General features: G+C 47.9%; 1 protein-coding gene across 3 annotated transcripts in view; it reads right to left on the bottom strand.

Annotated features, from left to right (window-relative positions):
- Positions 1-23,430, bottom strand: part of EPHB1 (EPH receptor B1) — a 471,107-nt gene that overhangs the window by 97,089 nt on the left and 350,588 nt on the right. For all 3 annotated transcript variants that reach the window (XM_072726912.1, XM_072726913.1, XM_072726911.1), the window contains one exon: positions 18,069-18,404. In XM_072726912.1, the coding sequence (XP_072583013.1) occupies positions 18,069-18,404 (336 nt within the window). The remainder of the gene's footprint in view (positions 1-18,068; positions 18,405-23,430) is intronic.

The following is a 23,430-nucleotide window of genomic DNA, read 5'->3' as shown; positions in this document are numbered from 1 at the left end:
TGCAAATGCCACCTCTAAATCTGGTGTTTTAAATGTTACGAAACCTTCCAACAAAACAGAAAATTAAAAATGAGCTCAGATATCCACACAAACACCACCTTCTAGCAAAACTAAGACAGATTAAAGAGGGAAGGGAAGATTAACTCAAAGCAGCAGCCCCTATAAACCCGGACTATGCTGGTTCAACAGTAAGTCCTGGCCAGTTGTCTTTTCTCCATACACTTGCATCCTGAATTCAAGGAATAGTTTCAGTGAATGCTTGAAAGAATCTTTCCCTTGCAAGAAGGCTTTTTACTAAATTAAACATTCTACAGAGAGAAGAAAATGAAAATAAAGAGTTCACAAAATTATTAAAATTTAGCAAAGAAATAAATATGGGCGTTCCTTTAGAAAAAGTAAGAATAAAGAATTAACTTTGGAGCTATCTGGAAAAAAAGGTACTGAAGGTTCAAGAAGGATATGTTTGTCCTAACGAGGAGATGCCCCAAAGCCCCAAATATAATCAAAATTGCTCCATACTCCTTCTTAGCAAAATAAAGAGACTGGACTTGACAAGTTGGGATGTAAAAAAAAGAATGTGGAGGTAATGCAGTGTCCTGTCAAGCATTGAGAAAGAATCTGCTGGGTTTGAAAAGAACCAGAACCCAGAGTGTCTGATAAGAGAGGCTACTGCTAATAATAAGAGGCCCTTTAAATGTGTAGAAGCAGCAAGAGACTTAACCTCCACTGGTCAAGGGGCTCAGGGATGGAAAAAATGCAAAGACAGGCTGAGTCAGTGAGTCACTGTCTCTTTTTCACCAAGGAAGACTTTGGGGAGATCATACTCCCAAATTGCTTTTGAAGCAGGCAGATCCAAGATAGTATATCACACACAGCAGAGAAAGTGTACAGAATGTTCTCGCCTGAGCTGACAAACGAGATGTGGATAAATTGCCAGGACAGGATGGCCCCGGCTGCCAGTTATGAAAGAACTTACAGGTGACGCGGGGCAAACCTGGGCTCAAACTGATCATCGGTCACCACCACCCATGGCCTCAGGGCTGAGCCTGGCCAGACACCAGCCAGCCCTCCATCTGTAAGGACGGCTCCAAAGGAGATCACAGTGCTTGTGGTCTGGGAGGGTGGTGTGACTCTATCTCAGGAGTTAACCCCAAATCTGGAACCTCGAGTCTTCACGTGTGGAAGCCTTGCTGCCAAATCTCAGGTTCACCTGGATCATATATTTTATGACATTCCTTGATCCTTTAATTTAGTTACCAACTCAGGCATATTCAAAGTTTTCCTCTTATTTTGTTTTCCTTATTTATTTATTTTAAAAGATTGTATTTATTTATTTGACACACACACACACACAGAGAAAAGGGCGCAAGCAGGGGGAGTGGCAGGCAGAGGCACAGGGAGAAGCAGGCTCCCTGCTGAGCAGGGAGCCTGACTCAGGGCTGGATCCCAGGACCCCAGGATCATGACCTGAGCTGAAGGCAGACACTGAACCAACTGAGCCACCCAGGTGCCCCTTGTTTTCCTTATTTAATAAGGGCATTCAACCCCGCCCCCCAACAATTAAGCATCTCAAATCCCAAAATATGAGAATGAGTTGATGCTTCTTTTCTAGGACAATTACTGAGTTCTAACATGTTATCTTTGCTTATTAAATATTGCCTCCTAATGTCTTAATTGATTTTTGTGTCAAAATAATTCTTTCAACAGCTTTAGCCATAATCCATTTGGGGATATAATAAATGATATAACAGTCTACCGTATTAAAATATTTTATTTAAGACATCAAAAGTACTTAACGTAGTTTGAAAAAAAAAAATAGCAACACACAGACGTTCAAAATTAAGCTGATCTACTAGAGGAAAAGGCCTTGAGAGTTTATAAAAATATGAAAGTTGGATTTCAAGTTTTTGGCAGATTTCTTCTAAAGGGAAAACAATGCTGCTCTGCAAGTAGAAATTGTGCCAGAGACAGCCTTGTTCTGAGGCCACCTCTCACCCACCTTAGAAGCTGGGGTGCAGGTCACAGCTGAGTCCCTCTCACCTTGGCTCAGGTGACAGCCCTAGAAAGTATCCTGGAAGATAAATGACCTCTCCATTTAGGGAGACTTTCATATGTAAACTTTCCAAAGAGGTTCAGAAGAAGAGCCCATCTGTACTCCTCATGATAACTCCTGCTGGGCGGGTGGGGGGAGTATATACCCTGGCCCTTCTATGTGGTTCGGGGGAAGAGAAGGTCCTCACAGCGACCCCTCAGAGAGATGCTGCTGCCCCAGCCTGAACAGTGTGCCTCTGAGGCTTAGTAATCTCTTCTGCCTTCCTGGGCATTCCTTTTTCTAGGACAGATATCCAGCAGTTGATGGACATTTGGGTTGTTTACACATTTTGGCTGTTATGAATAATGCTGCTAGGAACATTCATGTACAAGTTTTTGTGTGGACTTATGTTTGCATTTTTCTTGGGCGTATAACTAATTGTAAAATTGTTAGATCATATGGTAATGCTAACCTCTTCTGTTCTTTCTAGAATAGCATTTCCCAGCCAAATTATTCTTGGACTAACCATCTGCAATCTGTAGACCACAGACCCCAGTTATGGGGAAAACAAGGCAGTGTGAGGAGTAGTCAGGATCCTAGGGCTCTACAGATGCTGTAGGGAGATGTGGTTCCTAGTCTGACATCTGCTTACTGTGTGACCTTGGACTGAGGTCACTTAATTTCTCTAGGCTTCAAATGCATCAACTGTAAAACAGGAGTATTAATCCTATGTTATAGATTTTTCAAATGTTCTGTGCATGTGCCTGTATGGCCCACAGCTCCTTCCACCTAAGTCTAGTCTGCCGGTCTCAGCAACCACCTCGTAGTCTCCTTCTGGGTCCACTACTCTTTATAAATCCAAAGCAATGCCTAGTTCCTGATGTAAATGTGAAAAGCATGACCCAGTCATGGGCATTTATCAGATAAATATCTTTGAGGTGATAAATACACACGTCTACCCAGTCAAGATGGAAGGGATGGAGAAGAATGAGCTTGGAGAAGAGGAAGGTTAACAACAGGGTTCCCTAGAGGCTGGTGTGATAGATGCTCCAGAAGACAGATGATTTCCTGGGACAACTCAAGATGACTTAAAGTATTTCTGGGAAGTAATCTAGGATGTAAACAATAGGTTTCTTGTCCTTGAGGACAAGGAGACCTCGAGACCCTGAGGAGGGGATGAGCCATGGGCTGCCCATCTGACAGTGTGACTCAGGCCCAGGTGTCATGGATGCTTTCTTCACTCTGTCCCTGCCTTTCTCCTGGTCTTGTCACCTGTATCTCCTTACACCTAATATCCTTTCCCACCTCCATTGTACACTTCAGGGCCTCTTCACTTCAAATTACACTGTGGCTGGATTACTCCTCCAAAGCTAGAGTCACCCATATTCCTCGGATGCTCAAAAATCTTCAATTGGCGGGGCAGGGGGTGCCTGAGTGACTCAGTCATGTAAGGGTCTGACTCATGATTTCAGTTCAGGACATGATCTCAGGGTCATGAGATCGAGCCCCTAGTCAGGCTCCACCCTCAGCAAGGAGTCTGCTTAAGATTCTCTCTCCTTGCCCCTCCCCCTACTCACACTCACTCTCCTACTAAAATAAATCAATACATCTTAAAAAAAAAATCTTCAATAGCTTCCCAATGGAAAAAGTTCTAATGTCCCCTCCAACATTTAACAATGAGGCAGCTACTGGCCAGCCCAGGCGAGGAGCCTGTTGCTTCCTTCTAGCTGCTGCACACACCGTGTCCCAGCAGAACCCGGCTTTGGGGATCTCTGACATGTCTCTTCACAACCCAGCAGTCTTCAGAGGCACAGACCAGGCCACATGCCCTGCTTGACCACGCCGTCCAGAGCACCCCTTCCTCCCTCCCCCCCAACTCAAAGTCCTTATTTCAGTAACTCTCATTGGCTGTAATTGCTACCTTGGGACCGTGCACTGTGGTCTAACTTTCCAGGTGCTCATGTCTGCTCTCCATCACTGGAATAATAAACTCTTTAGGGCATAAGTCATGTCTTTAGCCTCTTCCCACTGTGTTAGCACATAATAGATGTTCCATATAAGTTTGCCCTTACTGTAATGATTGCAGGCTCTTCTCTAATGACACTGGATTTAAAAGGGTCAGCAAATCATATACCGGGACCTAACATGGATGGTCGCCCTCCAGGGAGAAAGAGGAGGCAAGGGTGTGGACAGCCTTCTGTGAAGCAGGTGGAGTGCAGCATTTGGGAGCCTGTACCAGGGGAGGAATACAGAGTGGGTCTGAATATAGCAGTTCTGGGGACTCAGGGCAGGAGTGCTTTTACATGGCACAGAGGCAGAAGCCGGGAGGCTGAGGCCATCCTCACCTCACTGGGAAGTTTCAGCTGAAATGCTAGTCTAACTTTAGTAGCTTTCTAGTTTTCCTTCTTTTTTAAGAGCTGTGGAATCCTTCCTCCCCAAAAAATTTTCCTTGAAGCATTAAAAGAGAAACAGAACAATTCAGGGCTGCTCTGGGTAAATCAGAAGCAGGAGTCCTAGAGCCCTGAAACTAGTCCATTTCCTATGTTCCCAGCCTAGACTCTGGAGGGCTCACAGGGAGATCCAAAAATTCTGGGCAGGCTCCAGAAGTCCCCTTGAGGCCTCAGATGAAACTATGGGGGCTCCTAAAAGGCATGGGTGATGAGATTGGGAATGAGGAGTCGGGGGCAGCGGGTTATCTTGTTCCTTACATGAAACATATTCTCAGGAAAAAACAAAAATCTAGATTTAAATGTCAGCTAAAGACTTCAGGCCCACCAGTACTGAAGACAAAGAAGGGCAGTTTGCACACAGATGAATTGTGCAAACGACGAATTGTGTTTCCTCTGACATTTCTATTCTAGGAGATAACTTTGTCGAGAAGGTATTGCTTAGATAACAGGTTCTCCCTCTGATGATGAAAACTCATTTCTTTGCACAAATATGCTTGAATTTTACATTAGGAAGCCTGACTCATTAAATATTTTTGGTGCAGTAACACTTCTGGCCAAAGTAGATTAAACAAATAAGCAATTAGTTTGGAGACTGGATATGAATACAAAAACAGAATTAATTATTTTTCTAATTGTTTTCTCCTATTGTGAACATTGGCTTCTTGGCTTTTGTTCTGGACTTGCCTTGAGATGACCCTGACACCTCCTTCCAATCTCCCTCTTTACCTTGGAGTCAACTAAGGACAGAGGACTGCTTTGTGGGGGTGGCATCATTTTAATTCTGTTGTAGAATATTGCCTGAGTCTCACCATGGGCTCAATGAAGCGGGAGTGGGAGAGATAGTGGGGGCTTTAGGCTTGTGTGGTTGAGTCCGCCCTCTACCCTAGACAGATGCTTCCTTCTTGGGTCTATCCACGAAGGGCCTGGTTCCAAACCAAGGGCAAGGGTATGACAACTGGGGGTTATAGGTTGGGGGCTGCTCTGGGGATGTAGGTTTACACCTGAGGCTCTCATTTGTGATATTAACTCTGTGTGGAAGGGTTCTCCATTGGGATCAAATGACCCTGCTACTTCTCAAAATGTGATCCCAGTGCAGCATCACCTGGGAGCTGGCAAGAAATGCAGAATCTTGAGCCCTACTTCAGACTTATGGGATCAGAAACTCTGGGAGGTAGGGCTCAGCAATCTGTGTTTAAACAAGTCCTCCAGGGTAGCCCGGGTGGCTCAGCGGTTTAGTGCCACCTTCAGCCCAGGGTATGGTCCTGGAGACCAGGGATCAAATTCCATGTCAGGCACCCTGCATGGAGCCTGCTTCTCCTTCTGCCTGTGTCTCTCTCTCTCTCTCTCTCTCTCTCATTCTGTGTGTGTGTGTGTGTCTCATGAATAAATAAATGAAATCTTAAAAAAAAAAGAGAGACTTTTTAAACAAGCCCTCCAGGGTATCTGATACACACTCAAATTTGGGAACTATTTGTCTAGAGATCAGAATATAAAATTTTGAGAGGACATATGAGGTCATTCAGTTTTCTGCCAATTCTCACAATTTATGGATCTGAGCACTGAAGGCTAGATAGAGAGTGACTTCCCTAAGTCCTCAGCAGGTGAGAGCAGAGCCAGAAATGATGGCATTGCCCATCTCTCCCCTCCTCCTCCACTCAGGCCCCAGCACTGAGGAGGCCCAGCACAGGGAAGGACAGCTCCTCAGGGAGATCGAGGGTCTCCAGAGAGGTGGAAGTGTGCAGAGGCCTGTGCCAGAGGAAGGAAGCATCTAGCTTGTGGGATCTTGGGGGGCCCTCCTAGGTCATCCTGCTTGACTCCTCCCTGTGGGGTAACCAGGAGGCACACCAGGAAATGGCCCTTTATTGTGGAAAGAATGGCGAGTGCTATGGCCCTGTAGCAGTAGGAGGCTCTGAAGGGATATGAGGGGCATTTGTCAGGTGGTGCCTTGTCCCAGGGCAAGGAGGCCGAGGACAGACCCATTAGCCGTGCCTCCTGCAGACCCGTTAGCCTTTCCCAATGTGAGACAAGCACGATGGCAGCTCCAGTTTGTTGAATGTTTGATCACAGAAGGCAGTTCACAGAAACGCTGACATTGACGAGGCCACGGGAGAGAGCAAAGGATACCCTGCAGCAGACTGTGTGCCCATCACAACCTGGCTCTCACTCACACATGCCCAGTAGGGCGCCCCTCACATCTGGGGAACCTACTGCCACCACCCGCAGACTGACAGTGCCACCACTGACACCGGGCAGGGTTGCTGTGCCTGCAGTCTCTGTGACTATCCTCCGTGATCCTGGAGATGGAAGTCTCCCAGCTGTAGGACCCAGAGGTCCAGAACCCCTCATCCTGCAGGCAGGTTTCCACACTGCAATGCCCAGCTGCGAGCCCCTCTCTGCATGCCACCATCCCCATAAAGGTATGGGTCTCCCTCCCCTGGACTCTGACTGCTGGGGACACCTCTGCCCTGCAGCCCTCTAAAGTGTGGCAGTTTACAGCTTCATGCCCAGCATACCTCACGGTCGGGAAGTGGGCTATGTCCCTATTCCCAGTCACCACTTCCACACCATTGCTCACCATCTCCTACAACCTCTGTTAAAATGTGTCTCAGCTGGGCTGCCAGTCTCCAAGCTTGAGATCACTGTGTTCTTCCTCCTACCACCAGTCCCGACTCACCGAACACTTGAGCTTTTGTCTTCTCCATGCCAGGATTTGCCCTTCGGTGGGTGACTCCCATGTCCCCCCAGAACAGTGTACTTTCTGTGCCCTGGCCCCACCACTCTTACGCACCTGCCCATTCTTGTGGCACACTTGGATTCAGCCTCACCTGCTCCATTTTCAAAGCTGCAAACTCAGGTCTTCTCCTTCCTCTCAGCAACCTCTGATGAGCCACCGTAACTTTGGTTGGCTCATCCGGCCCTCTCGGACTTGACTTCCACCCTAAGCATTATCTCTCTTCCTTATTTGCATCCCTCATTATCCACCCCAGTTCCATCTTTGCAATAACACAATTGGCAATATTCCTGAACCCTCCGGCATGAGTCTCCTTTATCTTTTCTGAGCAAACAGCCAGCAAAACTCATCCCAAGAGAGATCCTTGATTAACTTCCTGTAGGGTCAGCCATGCAGTGCTGAGAAAGTCACATACCAGGGCAGATGGACAGCCTTGTAAACACATGATCATCAGCTTCCTAGGAGCCCTCAACGCTTTCTGGAAATGAGCGATTTCTCTGCTCAATCCCATCTCCCATTTTCTGCAATAGCACTGCCAAACTTGCCACGATCCTCAAACCTTTGACCCCAATACTTTTCCATTCACCCTCAGCTTATCTTCAGCCAAGCTTATCTCTCACATCGTGGAGAAAATGTCCAACTGCATAACTAGTGCTGGACTTGGGAACTCAAATCTCCACAAATCACACATGTGCAGAACTGAGCCCCCCTCCCCTGGTCATTGTCCCTGAGCACTACTGGGAGCCCCTGGCATATCTATGTATTTGCAATCCATGTGCTCAGTATCCTGCTTTGTTTTCTCTGTTCTCCATGTCAGGTGCCTGCGAAACACCCCCTGGGGAAGCTGCTCACTTAGCCAAATTTCCATTTCCCTTTCTGAGGATGTGTGGCCATGTTCAGTGCAACCCCCACAAGCCCTGAGTGCCCTCCCTCCCTGTAGAACTGTGGCACCTCATCACCGAGTCTCAAGGCTGCCTATTGTGCTCAAACTTCACCTGGTTCCTGCTGCAAAACAGCCTTCATTGCCCTTGCTGTCCTTGTCCTGGGCCCTCACTCTCTTCCAGGGCATCGGATAAGTCAACAGACATCAGGAGGTCCTGTCCCTATCCAGCCCCCTGTGCACCCACCTCTTCACAAGCTTCCCTCCCCACATGCAAACCTACGCCTACAAACAAATGCCAGCTGGCTGGTTTATGAGGCATCACAAAACCATGAACATTATGTAAAGCCAGTCAGGACATCTCAGAACAGAGGACACTGTGCTGACATACAGGGGTTAGTGGAAGAGTGAGACCTGGTCTTCTCCCTCAGGAGCTGTAAAGTCTATCAGGAGAAATACGGCCTATGCTCATGAAAAACTAATGCACATTCAAGAACTCACTGTGTCATCTTTATGACTAGTACAGTTCAAAGAAGGACAATACACACATCAGGATTTTCTATGGGGCAGATATGCTCACAGAGGGTCCTTGTTCCCCTGAGCTCTTCTGGATGGATAAAGCATTTGCTTTGTTCTGAAAGAAAAGAGAAAGGAAGGGAAGAGAAGGGAAGAGACAAGAAGAAAAGAAAGGAAAAGAAAAGGAAAAAAAAAGAAAAGAGGACAAGACAAGACAAAAGCACACACATTTTGAAATCCTAGGGCTCCATTCTTTCGCTGATGTCCTGCAGCCCAGGTCTCAGAAGGCAACTGATCCCAAGGCCTGAGGGGTGGCAAAAAGTCTCCCTTGAACTGGAAAATATTTGTGGTCTGCTGTTGCCTTTATTTACCCAGAACATTTAATGTGCCTTTTTTCTCCATCTTTCACATCCGCTTAGAGAAGATGTTAATTTTCTGAAATTAAACACTTAGCTTGATTACTGTTTTGTTAATTGCGGCATTCAAAAACCCCTGGTGCTCCTGCCTGTTTAACATGGCTGGTGCTGTGAAAATGATAGGCACGGAGTTGGCATGCCGGTGGACAGACAGCGCGTCGGAGCGCCATCCCAACCACCCCCGCAAGGCTTGCTCCGGCGGCTGGCTCCTGGCCTGAAGGGCAGGGGCAGCCTGGGTCACAGTGGGGCGTCTCCCACAGGGCCACGTTTAGGGGAGGACAGTGCCCCCAGGAAGTTCCACATCTCAGCAACATCTGGAAGAGTGTAAGGGCTTAACTCCCATCGCAGCGCCCGCCCAAAGATGCTTGAGGAAGCAAAGGCCACAGCTCAAGCTGCACCATTTGCTGATGCCTGAGATGAGCCTAAGAAAGACTGAGGCATTCATTCATACATTTACTTGATAATTTATTAATCCATTCAATAAACATTAATTGGCGTCTATTATTTCAGGCATCTAGCGAGACACTGGGGAACAATAGCCAATAAGATGAATACAGGGATGCTTGTCCGGAAGATTATAGTTGGGGCGCACGGAGCTGACATTTGCCGGAGGAGTGGAGGGCAGGCACATCACCAGGACTCCTCCTCCCTCCCATCTCCTTTGCCAAGGCCACAGGGCAAATAGCAACTATCTCATAATCCAACTAGAAGTTCCCTCTGTGAGGTTCCCTCTATGAGGAGGGTTATTGCAATCTCATTTGGACTTGGAACAGGATAAGAACTTGCTATAATCTCACTGCCAGCAGTCTGCCCCATTTTCACTTAACAAACCACAGACTTGGAGCGCCCGGCCCCAGGTAGAATAAAATGAGCAAATGAGCCCCCAGCCCCATGGGGCCCTCCGGTCATTCCAGCAGGGATGCAGGGCAGGGTGCTTCTCGGCTGTTCCCCAGAAGTTAGCATCACCAGACACTGCTCAGGACCAGAAACTCAGAGAACCCCCACATGCAACCACTGCTCAGTCCAGCGGGTGATAGCTGTCCACGAGAAGTCCCAATAGGTCAGTCAGTGAGCAATGGAATCGCCCACTCAACACTCACCTTTCAGCAGCAGCCACTACATACTGAAATGCTCTCTGTCAGGTACCTGTGGCTGCAGCCGAACTTTTGCAAAGAGGAGGCTGGCATCACAGTGGGTCGTGGACCAAGAGCTCCCCTGAAGGGCCCTCTGTGTTGCTGACCAGCTAGTTGTCTGCTCCCTTGTGCCTTGTCTGGGCCTCTGACCCCAGTCTCGGTGAGTGCCATGAACTAGAATGTGAGCTCCACAAAGCACAGATTGTCATCTCTGTTGTTTGCACCCATGTTCCTGATGCTTAGAGCCGTGCAGGACACCCAGAAAGCCTCAATAAATATTTGTTGAGACAGTGAATGAGGACACCTGGGTGGCTCCGTGGTTGAGTGTCTGCCTTTGGCTCAGGCCGTGATCCCAGGGTATTGGGATTGAGTCCTGCATCGGGTTCCCCACGGAGAACCTACTTCTCCCTCTGCCTATATCTCTGCCTCTCTCTCTGTGCCTCTCATGAATAAATAAATTTTAAATACCTAAAAAAAAAAAAAAAAAAAAAAAGGAGAGAGAGAGAGAGAGAGAGAAAAAAAAAAAAGTGAATGAATGGGAGCCCCTAGAAGCAGGAACCAGTGAGTCAGCCTGTGGAAGGCAGTCACGAAGACCGTGTTGAATGAATGAATACATTTCCAAAGGTAAAGTGCTTAAATAAATAAATAAACCCCTTAGAGTACGAGTCTCATCATGCTCCTCTGAATGGATCAAGTCTGCTGGCATCATCCTAGGATCATTCCCTACCTTTTTCCTTTTAGGAGCCACAGAGGAGAAAGATACCTGGTCAGCCGGCTATCACCACACCCCAGCCAAACATTTATGTCCTAACTTATATGTAGGGATGAGAGGATCCTGGCAAGTATTTACCAAGGTTCCTGTGCCTAGCATGGTATGGTCCCTCCCTCACGAAGCTGGGTAGGTGAGAGAGTCTGATTTCCCGTAGAGCTCACCATCTCGTGGAGAGCCCCAAGACTGCCGAGGGGTGGAAGCCAAGGCTTTGATCAAGAGCTGCACTATCTGCTGACACACTCAGTTCAACAGACAACACACCACTGTTTGCAAAAATGGCCTAGAACTCTCTGAGACCACTTAAATTTTCTTCTCATTGTCCGGGCTTAAGAAACAATAAAAACAACCTTTTTAGAATCAACAATGGGATGAAAGCAATGAAATGCTCTGTGAAATTGAATTAAGAAAGGTGAAAATTTCATTTACTTAGGGTTTCTAAACTTTTCTTTATTAATTTCAATGAAAGTTTTCTTTAAAGTCATTCCAGTCTTTTTAAAGTTCTGACTCAATCTTTTCTCTACTTTGGAGCAAATTTCGCCTACTAATTTCCAATGAGACCAGCCCCTAAAAATGAACTGGTTTCAGCATATGGATCTTAACACTCTAAATTTTTACAGGCAGCACTGTAATATTGTTTTAATATTTAATTTTGAGATTTACATAATATCTTTCCTCCAAAGAGCTCGATATATTGCAATATCATAAAATTCCTTTTCATATTCAAAGATTATTCTTTATGCATGCAAATACTATATTTAACCAAGGAATAATGCAAATTAGGTGATGTGTTCAGAGGAATTGGTGGGCTAGGTAATTCTTTTGTAGGAAAAGTAGCATCTCTGAGTGACTTTAATTGTCTAGGAGCCTCAAAAACACCTTTAAAATGGACAAACTATAGGGGCTTCTGACCATTAATGGAAGTAATGCAGTACCTTTTAAACAAAATTAAGTAATGGGTTGTGTCTGTAGGCTCAGTGAATGTGTTAATATTCCACACGCAATAGGCACAGTGGGCCACACATGGACCGTGCGTAATATAAATGTCAGATATAAATACTGCTGATGGCATCATAAAAGTAAGAGAGCAAGTGCTGCTCCTCTAAACACACGAGGAGGAAAGACAGATAAGGCTCCTCTGAGCGGCAGGATCAGCCTGGTTCAGGTACACAGGTTCTGGCACTATTGCCCTCATCAACTCCTTGGGACTTTGCTACTCACCCTTCGGGTGCCTCCTCCTCCCTCGAAGAATGGACAAACAGATACAGTCATTTATCTGATGGGGATGACATCAGTCCCAAACAAAGAGATGGAGGGGCCTTGGAAGGAAACGGCCTAGGGAAAGAGTCCAGCAAACTGCTGTCTGGCCCAGAATGACACTCATCCCCTCATCCACAGCATGGTTCGAAAAGTGACTTTCTTTCCCATCTCATTTGTTTGTTACAACAGCGCTAGGGAGCAAGTGTTGTCACTCCTTTTTTACAGCTGAAAAAGGAGGGGTCATGGCAGTTCAGGTGAACTTGTGGGAGTCATGTGAAGAATAAAGAGGGTGCAACTGCAGGATCCCCTGCCACACCTCTGCTGCACTGAGTCCAGGAGGTGAGAAAGGTGGGGGCTCCTGAGTGGCTCAGTCAGTTAAGCATCTGCCTTTGGCTCAGGTCATGACCTCAGGGTCCTGGGATCCAGACCTGTGTCGGGTTCCCTGCTCGGCGGAGAGTCTGCTCCTTTCCCTTCTCCCTCTGCCCTCCCCCTGGCTGCTGTTCTCTCTTGCTGTCTCTCTCTCAAATAAATAAATAAATAATCTCAAAACAAACAAACAAACAAACCCCAGGAGGTGAGCAAGGTGACTGCTCCATGGTGGAATATATCAGGCTAGGTCAACACAGCACACTTGCCATTCAGACTTGGGTAAATCAAATCAGCCCTCTGAATTGGAGGCTACAAACCACAGCCAATAGGTCAAACCCAGTATTGGATTTGTTTGGCTCCCAAGTACTTTAAAATTTTCTAATTGTCACCATTTTAAATCTTGGTTTTCAGTTTATAAGCTCTGGCAGTGCTAGGTATGGCACCGCTTGCTGGAGCCCTGAGCAGAGGCTGGCCCTGTTCTCTACAGTTCTCTGCAGTCCTCACCACTCCCTACTGCCTGACACTTTGCCCGGGTTTGCTCTTCTCCACTGCCTGCCAGGCCTCCTGGGCCTTTGAGTTTGTTCTCTCTGGCTTAGATGGTCCCAAGTTCACTGACTCTTTTATTTTGCGGCAAGTTGATTTTTTAGATGTGCCCGTCTGATTTGTCTTATTTATTTTTTCCAAGATTTCCTCTGAGGTCCCCTTCCCCAACTCTGACATTCTGAATCTAGCTGGCAGAAAAAAGAAGTAAAGTTTGTCATTCACTTTAATTCTCTCTGACAGCCAGATGATCCGGCCATCAGTCTGAATCTGGGGCCAGGTGCCAGAGAGTGACTGCAGGAGTTAGTGGTGATAACAACCTCTCTGCAGATCGCTTGGCCACTGGAACAAAGACAGTGCCACCTGATTCGGTCTATTTTAAACTCCAGGCAGCTGTATTCAGTGCAAGACTGCATCCCTGAAGACCTCACGTAAACCTGAGCTTGCATAATTCATGACCAACCCTGACCGGAGATGATGGACATTTTTTTTGACAGCTGAAGTGGCCCAGCTATGTGGCAATAGCTTAGAGAGAGCTCACAACTTACCTGGCTCACCATAATGCGATTTTTGATCAGTCAGAAGATAAAATGGCCACAAATCTGAGTTTGAAACCTAGAAACAGCACTGCTGGCTGTGGGATGTTGAGCAGATTCTGAAAGCACTCTGACCCCGGCTTCTTCATCTGATCTACCTCAACTTTGTAAAGAACTTGGCATGGGTGTGGCATATTGGAGGTGCTCCAAATGGCAGTTCTCTGCCACTGCCTGTGGGCCAGGTGAGGATCTGATTCTGCTGCTCTCCAAGTGATACAAGATCTTTGAGTAGTCATGACTATAGACATGACTGATGCCATCACAGAAGGAGATGGAAGGAAGCCCTCTGCTTCTCAGGACCTAAGAGATCCTTCAGTATCCCCCCGGTGATGCTTGTTTCTGTGTGCTCTATGGGCCAGAAGATACTTATAAAAATAAAGGGAAAGGAGAGAAAATGAGTGAAAATATCAGTGAGGGTGACAAAACATGAGAGACACCTAACTCTGGGAAACAAACAAAGGGTAGTGGAAAGGGAGGTGGGCGGGGGGGGGGGGGTTGGGGTGACTGGGTGATGGGCACTGAGGGGGGCACTTGGCGGGATGAGCGCTGGGTTTTATGCTATATGTTGGCAAATTGAACTCCAATAAAAAAAAATTTAAAAAAAAAACCTCCTAAGGTCTCTTCTTAGATCCCAGCCCTTAGGGTCAAGAAAAGCCTCTTGGTATCTCCCTCTGATGGACTGATGCCAACCATAACTCTCTGTATTGGAGACCTCAATCAGCTAGGATGAGCTGCCTGCTTCCACTGGGATAGAGCATCAGTGTGCATGTTTGGGCAGCCCTGAGAAGGAAGAGCATGACAATCCTGTGTCTACTGAACAGTAAAAAGTACATGTGTAGCCACAGATGTGGTCAGTAGCTTCTGACCAAAGGAAGAACCAGCCCAGAGCAGCAAGCAGCCTCCCAGGACAGTCTGATATTCATGAGCATCGAGCTTCAGATCAAGTCAAAGACCACTTAGCAGCTGATTTATCCAAACCCTTCTCTCATGTGACTCTTACTGACACCCACTTGTCAAGCTCCAATTCACTTTGGTGAGACTTTGGATCCCTCAACAAACATACACGTATCTCCATTTCCATCCAGAGGCAGAAAAAAAAGCCTTTGGGGTTCTTTGTCATAGAGAAAATTGTGGAAGGGTAACAGAGGCTGTACGGTAAGGTGCCCACTCAGCAGCATGGCACTGGCTGCCTCTGAAAATCTCTGTATGCTCAGAGGACTGCCAACCCTTTAGGACAGGCCATAGGAAGGCAGAAACAGAGGTGATGCCCTGCTGAACTTCTAATCCTAGATTCTCAAACCCCCTTAAGCCTTTTCTTCCTTATCTGAAACAGGAACAATGCCCAAGTCAGGGGTAAGTATGAGGATCAAATTGGTCCACGTGCTCCAAAATTCTGTCAACTCAAGAACAAAACAAACAGAACAAACCCATAAGCACAAAGCATTAAGTTATAATAATAATTATTCACCTACTCCTCAATCAGGATGCATTCAATGGTCCCCACTTATTTCAGTTTGGGCAGTTCTGGACCTAGGATAGGCATTGGAACAGCACTTACCATGTGACTTAATGATGGATTCTAGAACAACTCTGGGTCAAATTCTTTACCTTCCACCTACCTCCTCATGACCCAGGCAGTAGAAAAGTGGTGGCAGGAGCCATACCATACCGTGAGGTCAGGGCGAGGAGGCAGACCTGATGTTACCCAGAGTGGAAGAGCTTGGGGGTCCCTGGAAAGGGGTTAGATGTGTCATGACTTATGGACTTACATGGGTCTATCTACCTCTGCCTTTAATGGATTTGAGTGATATGGCTTTTATGATGCCTGCTACTTAGTCTCTCTTTCATCTCTTATAAAATGTGTCACTTGGGGTGCCTGGGTGGCTCTTGATTTCGGGTCAGGTCATGATCTCAGGGTCGTGAGATTGAACCCCACTTCGAGCTCACCTGGAGCCTACTTAAGATTCTCTTTCTCTCTCCCTCTCCCTCTCCCTCTCCCCATGCCCCAGCCCCCCCAAAAAATGTCACTTCCATTCATGTTTTAAAACTGTTCTTGCAGAGGTACAGGCCCAGGTGTTTATTTGGAAGGATCCCATCTTTTAAAAGAATTATCTGTTGGTTAAAAATAGTTTTCATTCACACGTAGATCTGTCAAAGCAGTGTCATAGCACCATCTCCTTCAGAGCTCCACAGCCCACAGCTTAGGACTCACGGGTCACCTTGTCATTTGTTTTGTCATACTTCATGCCCCCAAGAAGCATCCTTCCCTCATTGATTGTAAACCTTCCAACATCCAAATTCCAGGATGACCCAAAAGAAAACATGAATTGGAAGATGCCAATGGGGCTGGGACTCCAAAATCAGGGAAGGTTAAGAATAAAGGGGCAGCCGGAGGGGAACAAACGGCAGGAGAAAGATAGTTTGGGAGGAGCAAGTGAGTGAGGATAACAACAAATATTTCTGATGCTGGCAATGCCTGGCCCCTTGCAGGAGCCCTGGTCCCTCGGCGCCTCTGCAGCCTGGGAAGGTGCAGATGGCAAGACAAGCAGATGGGCAGGTTCGGGAATAGCAGGGTAAGGATAGGGAGGGGCAGGAATCAAAGCAAACCGCTATAAGTGGCAGGTTTGTTCGCACATTCTTAGAGAGAGAGAGCAGACAGCCAAGCCCAGCATGACATGACAGCCTGGCAGGATTATTAGTCCCAGAAGCTGGGACACTAAAATATTTCAGCCAGTTTTCTGCCTTAAACTCTCCAAGGGAAACAATGCTAACAAAGGCTGCCCGTGTTCCGTGCTCAACGTGATCCAGAAATTACCATCCCCTTTTCTTTGGGTAAGACAGACTGTCACAACCTTTGTCTCCAAGGCGCTGGGGCTGTGGTCACCAGCTGGAGGCTTCCACACTTCCACGCCTGTTTTCTCACTGCACACGCATGCATGCAAACACGTGATCATACACATACATACAAACATGCACACGCGAACACACACATGCTCACGGCAACAACGCAGCCATCTGGACAGCCATGCTCTCCTACAACACCTTTTTTTCTCCTGAGTTCTGACAGCTTAAACCCAAGAATCATCTGCCATCAAAGATGCTAGTATTGGAAGAGGCAGAAGGAGCCGGAGGCTGGGGAGGTGAGGAGCAGACAAGGACAGAGTAGGGAAGAGAAGGTTAAGAAGGGGGAGCTACACGGAGGGAGAGCGAGAGTGCTTGCTCCAGCTATTCCACTAACAAGCTGTCCTGCTACAATCTGTTGATTGAGAAAAATCCATAATTCCAAATAAGATCACAGTCCATTGCCCACGACCCCCACTGCCTATAGACTTTTCCTCTGCAGTCTTGCGCCGTCACCCCAGGGGAGAGACTGCTCATTTCTCCCTAACTCCCTCGGTATTTACCGCATGCGCGCGGTACCCACGCTTCGAATGCACCACGCTGCAGATTCGGATTTTGTGTCTATAGCCTGCAAATTCCACAGTTAATGAGTTTTGTGGGAGAAACAGTGGTGTCCACGTATCGCTGTATCCCTCTCAGTGCCTAGCCCACAGCGTGGCACACATCAGATGCTAACTAACTCTCTCTTAATGATGAGTGAGTAAATAAATAAGTGAATGAGTGCATGAACGGACTAGTTAAATGGATATAAAAAGAAATGGATTGTTGCAAGAGGTGTAAAAGGTAATAAAGAGAAAAGGTCAGAAGAGTAAGAGACACAGAAATAAAGAGAAGAGAAGCAAATGTGTTCTGAGCTGTGCATGCCACAGGGATGTACGGGCTATCAGGAGTGATCTATTGCCCACGATCTGAGGTCTCTATAACAGTGTAGCATCCATCTAAGCAAGCGGCACAGGAGAACGCACCCTTGAATTACGTGGCTTAATTGAAAAATAATCTATGAAGGCAATACTCCAGCATGTGATTTCTGGGAAGTTTCTCTCACTGGGTTTTCTGATAAAGCAGCACTGGTGTTCTTAAGATCGTGCAGGGCTTCCACGCATCCCCCTACCCATCCACCCATCTGTCTGTCCATCTCCCACCCGTCTGTCTGTCTGTTTTCCCGTCTATCTTTCCAAAGGCATCAGTTAAGCCCCAGCTGGATAGAGAGTACTAGGTTCTACTCTGACTTGGATATATGCCTCTTTGCTTTTGTGCCCTGCTCGAGAACATCCCTCAGAATCCGGCTCGTTCTCAGAGGTAGAACGCTCCACCTGTTTCCACCGTGGCCACAAATGCCCATCACCTGACCCCTTCACTCCTGGAGGGGGGCCCAGGAGCAGAATGGGTGGGGCTACAGCTCTGCTTCTTCACAGAGACAGCCAAGGAGCCAGCCCCGCAGACAGAAGGAGGAGCACAGATGCCATCAGACTCACCGGCTTGGTTCGTGGTGATGTTGACGGAGACATGCTGTGGGGGGAAGGGGCTCTTGCCGGAGACTCCATTGACGGCCTGGATGTCGAAGGTGTAAGGGGTGTGAGCCCACAGGCTGCTGATGGAGACACGGCACTCGGTCAGGCCCAACTGCCTGGGCACAAACTCCACATTGTCATCACAGCGGGAGCAGCTCCGACGGTCTGCCCGGCACTTTCTGCAGATGATGTTGTAGGTCACATCATCCCGCCCGCCTGTCTCCCTTGGTGGGTGCCACTCCAGAATGATGGATGTCTCATTGACGATGGAAATGACGTTTCGGGGGCCTGATGGGACACCTGTAGGGAGACAAAGAAGGGCCCAGTGAGGATGGGCCAGGGCTTCCTCTCCAGCCTCTCTCCATCTGCCGGTATGTTCCCACCCTTGTCACTTGCACACAGGAACCTCCTGTTCCTCCATCCCAAATCTCCATGTTCCAGTCCATTCTGAGAAAATGTGGTGGACAGAGATGACAACCTGTCCCAAACTCCTCTCTCAGGCGTTCCCATTGGGACAACTTCTTTTTTTTTTTAAGATTATATTTATTTATTTATTCATGAGAGACACGCAGAGAGAGACAGACACAACAGGCAGAGGGAGCACAACAGGCAGCAGGTTCCCTGTGAGAAGCCTGATGGCGGGACCCGATCCCAGGACCCTGGGATCACACCCTGAGCCAAAGGCAGATGCTCAACTGCTGAGCCACCCAAGAGACCCCTGGGACGACTTCTTTTAGTCATGTGTGCAAAGGTGAGAAGGGTGCAAGGACTTGGCTTCAAGTCCTTTTGTTCTTAGGACTATGAGAGTATAATATGTATATGTATTAGACAATTATTGGATTCCTGTCTTTTCCTAATTAGTATAGCACTCAGGGAGTTGGGGGACATGAGTGGCCCAGCAAAAGCCCCAACATATCCTGGCATCCTGGACAAAACATCACACAATTTGGGGTCTGTGTAGTGTGTCCGTGCTGGCGGTGTTTCTCTGCAGGACAGACCACCACATCCCCTGGATAGATGAACAGTTCACAGTGCCCAAGCATGAAGACAAGAAGCAAAGTTAGGTGGGAGGTCCATAGAGCCACCGTTTTTGATCCCATGCTATAAAAAGAGCAGAGAGGTTTGTTCCAGACATTCTGCTAGCTGCTTGACATGCATTTACATGGGAAGATACAATGATTAATTCAACTTTATAGACAGAGAGACTAAAGCTGAGAATGGAGACTGGCTGTAGATCACGTGGTCTATAAGAACTGAAGCTGGTATGGAGACCCACGTCTGCCTGATTCCAAAGCTCATGCTCTCAACGATAGCCCTGTGCTGCCTGTTAGTAAAACAGGTTATCTTTCCCTACGAAGGAGAAAGCCATCCCCCACTCTGGCCTTACACTGGTATGGTGCTCCGAAGGTGGAGGGTAAGATCTGTTCATGGCAAACAGGAGATCTGAACAGACTCTGTCCTGCAAACCAGCCAGGCTCACTGGGAGTCAAGGAGGGCAGCTGCCCCTTGCCTCTGGACAGCTCTGTCTACGGTTGCTCTTCAGCCTGTGGCAGAGGTTGAAATGCCTTGTTAAATACTAGATTCTAGAAAGCCTGGTCCTTTGTTTCTGAATTACCAGCCACAGTGCTGGACATTTGATGAAATTGGAGAATCTCCTGCCCGAGAACAGAACAGACCATGGCCGCAGGCTCCCAAGCTGAGCGCTGCATATCCTCAATGTCTAACGATGAAAATGAATCCTACCCAGAAGCCCCCCTTCCGAATGGTGGGTCTGCTGGAGCAGCCGTTCTGGATAGTAATGCATTCAGAATTCACGCACGTGACTGTCGCCAGCTGAACGAAGACATGTGTAAAGTGCTTCATGCTGAAGACAGGAATCAAATGCCAACAAACAAAATGAGGGAATAACAACAAAGTCGGGGGGCACCAGGGAAGGATTCTGTGTTGAATCAGTCAACAGCAAGCAGCTAGAGCAGAAAGCAAATATTAAATCGGGTTCTATTAAAATGTGAAAGAAAATCAGTACTGTAGTATATAAAGCCCATTAGGCCTGAGCTAAAGCACAACTTTCATACATGCTTGTGACAGGACAGGATCCATGAAGCATTTTTACTGAAGTCTTGCAAATAGCATTCGAGAATCCCCCCCCCCCCCCCCCCCCCCAGACCCTGTGCAGGGATAAACATCCATCTCTCCTTGACTCAGCGCACTGGGAGGGAGGTCGGCATGGCCCGTGGTGGGCTCTTCCGGGCCAGGGCAGCTTCACCTCACGCGGCACTACTCGTTAATGTGCATATTGGCCAGGGCCTGTGTTGGAAGTGTCTGTTTGCTCAGACGGATGAGATTCGGACCACAGGCTCCCAGTGGTCAGCGCCACCTGCTCCCTGCCTCAGAAGACAGCCTCGACTCTCCACAGGCCACCGTTTCTCATACTCCTAATAAATACATTCCTCCAGGGCTTGCTTTCTGCTGGGTGTGGAGTGAATTCTTTAACAGTGCCATCTTCTTGCATTCTTGGGACATCGTGAGGCTCTCACTGGAACAGCCTTGGGTGACGGAGCAGGGATAGGTACTGCCCAGTAGGGTGGCCACCCATCCTTCCCACCCTTTGGAGGCCTCCCCATTTCAAGTATCTCCTGTCCCCCATGACTTTCAACTTCAGCCTCTCCCCTGACTCCACTGCTCTGCTTAACCTCCATTTTTTTTGCCATTTTATTTATTTATTATTTTTTAAGATTTATTTATTTATTCATGAGAGACAGAGAGAGAGACAGAGAGAGAGAGGCAGAGACACAGGCAGAGGGAGAAGCAGGCTTCATGCCGGGAGCCTGAAGTGGGACTCGATCCCGGGGCCTCCAGGATCAGGCCCTGGGCTGAAGGCGGCACTAAACTGCTGAGCCACCCAGGCTACCCCAATTTTTGCCATTTTAAAACCAAAACGCTGTCATTGGCATCTTTCTACATTGACATTCTCTCTTCTTTGCTCTCTGGCTGAGCTTTTCAAAGTGGAGCCTCTCTTCTCTCCTTGCTCAGCCACGTGCAGCCTGGTTACTTCCCCACTCCTCCCACCACGTCCACTTTTCCTGTGGCCTCCTACATGATTAATGCAGGGAACACCTATTCAGCCCTTCCCTTCCTTGACACCGTGAGTCATCACCAGCCAGACCCTGACAGTCACATCTTCTGTGTCCCCCGCAGCTGGACTGTCACCACAGTGATGCCCCACCTCTTTTTCCTCAGAACGCTCCTTTCCTCAATACCTCCACCACCTCAGAACTCCAGGCCCTGTGGACCTTTCTGCCCTATAGCAACAGCCTTTTCATAAATCCTCCCACATCGTTTTGCAGCCCTCCTATCCATTCTCTCCTGCCAGCGCATGAGTTCTGAAATGTACATGAGATCATAGTGTTCCCCTGCTCAAACCCCAAAGGCCCAAAATCTACCCTCCTATCCACATCCTTCAAGTCCCCATGCAGTTGTGTCGTTCACGATCTCACCCCTGGCCACGTGACCATTGCCCTTACATCGTGGCCAATAGGAAGGTTCCTGTGATTTCCTCTGCATACTAAACTCTCTTCATGCCCCTGAGCCTCTGCACAGTGTTCTCTGCCGTATGGAATTCTTTTCCTCTTTATATTCTTGGTGAACTCCTGGACACCCTTTAAGATCTAGCACTCATTCCACCAGGAGGCTTGACTGATGCCTCCAGTCATATACCCTCCACCCCTGGCATTCCATAAGCCCATTTCTAGATGCTAACACAGATTCCACCATTGCCTGGTGATGACCTCTTCCTCTGTGTTGTCCTCACCACACAGTGGCCTCCTGGTGGGCAGGAGCTTGTGGCTGGCTCGTCTCCAAGGTTCCCAGGCCCCTGCTCTTTGCCAAGGGGAAGCAAAACCCTTGTACCTAATTTTGACCTCTGCTCAGGATACATGGCTTAAGATTATATGTGTGCACCCCACTCCAATGTGAGATGCCCTGCTGTGGGGAAGAGGGAGGGTACAGACGTGGCCGCAGTGAGGACTCACTGCTTGTGACCCTGAGTGGTAGAGGCTTTAGTGACATAAAGGTGGCAAGGGAGGAGCTGATTTAAAGACGCCTTCCCTGTCCCTAATCCAGTGGTGTCCATGGCATCTGGGAAGATTTCAGTTGATGCTGCCCCAAGTCTGCTTCCCACTCAGGAAGAAAAGTGGTGCATTTCCAGGAAGGTTTTTTCATGTTTATTTAGAAATAGCCTTCATATAAAGCAACTACTGCCCCCTTCTCATTCATGACTGCATTCCAGAGAAATGCATCTGTGAGGCATGAATGGGGGCCTGTAGGGCCCATGGTTATTGAGTCCATGGTTTCATATATCTGAATCCTTTAATCCTTTCCTTTCAAGGAGAGTTGGGAGAACCCAATATGCCTTGCTATGTATCCTCCACAGTAAGGGTGTGTCTTAGTATCTTGGAGTCCAGCACAGTGCCTGGGATCACAGAGCACGCCTGTGGAGGTGGCCCAAGCATGAGCCACAAGCAATGACTGGGATCCTGTTCCGTACTCATCATCTGCTCATTCATTCCTTTAACAAATACTCTGTGCTATTCTAGGCACTCAGGGGTTAGGAGAAATGCCAGACAGATCAGCTTCGGCTCCCATAGATCTTACACTGTGGTAAGAGAAAACAGATAGGAAAGAAGGAAAACATCGAGAAAATTAGATGACTCAAGTAAGAATAAGTGCTGAGAGATAAAACAGTCACCAGGTTAAGATTGCCTCCCAACAAGGCTTAGCTCCTGCTCCTTTTCCTGGGAGGTCTGCCCCGGGCAGGGCAAGGCAGGGCCCAATGTCTGGGTGGCTAAACACCAATGGTCCCTGGTCTCTGCTCCACTGGCCTAATGATGAGGGCATGTCCCTGCCAGCAGGCTGCTCTGCCTCTCCTGTACTTGGAGAGCCTGACCAGAGCAGGTTTAGCCTCTGAATAAACCTCCCAAGGGAAAGGTGCTGAACCACCTCTGCTCATTCAAGCTGCCCTCCCTGGGTTTGAGGCCCTAGCCCTGCAGGGAGTATCTTTCCAGAACCAGAGTTCCCAGCAATATCCCCAGGAAGCAGGCCAATTGAGACAACCACACAAAAACGCTAAAAGGGGGAGTGAAGAGGGAAGTCAGAGGGAGAAGAAAATCTGTCATCTCCGTCAGCAAAAGCCCTCAGTGCGTGCAGTGGCAGGGCTCAGAGCCACAGTCTCCTTGTGTAAGCTCACTGCTCTTGCGTCCACGTCCTCGTTTTTCTTAATTACATACAGACAGGCTTTTTGAAGCTTCTCTGATCTGTTGCCACGGTT

The sequence above is a fragment of the Vulpes vulpes genome, chromosome 11 (assembly GCF_048418805.1).
Source record: "Vulpes vulpes isolate BD-2025 chromosome 11, VulVul3, whole genome shotgun sequence".
Taxonomy (NCBI): Eukaryota; Metazoa; Chordata; class Mammalia; order Carnivora; family Canidae; genus Vulpes; species Vulpes vulpes.
This window is presented reverse-complemented; position numbering and strand designations above follow the sequence as displayed.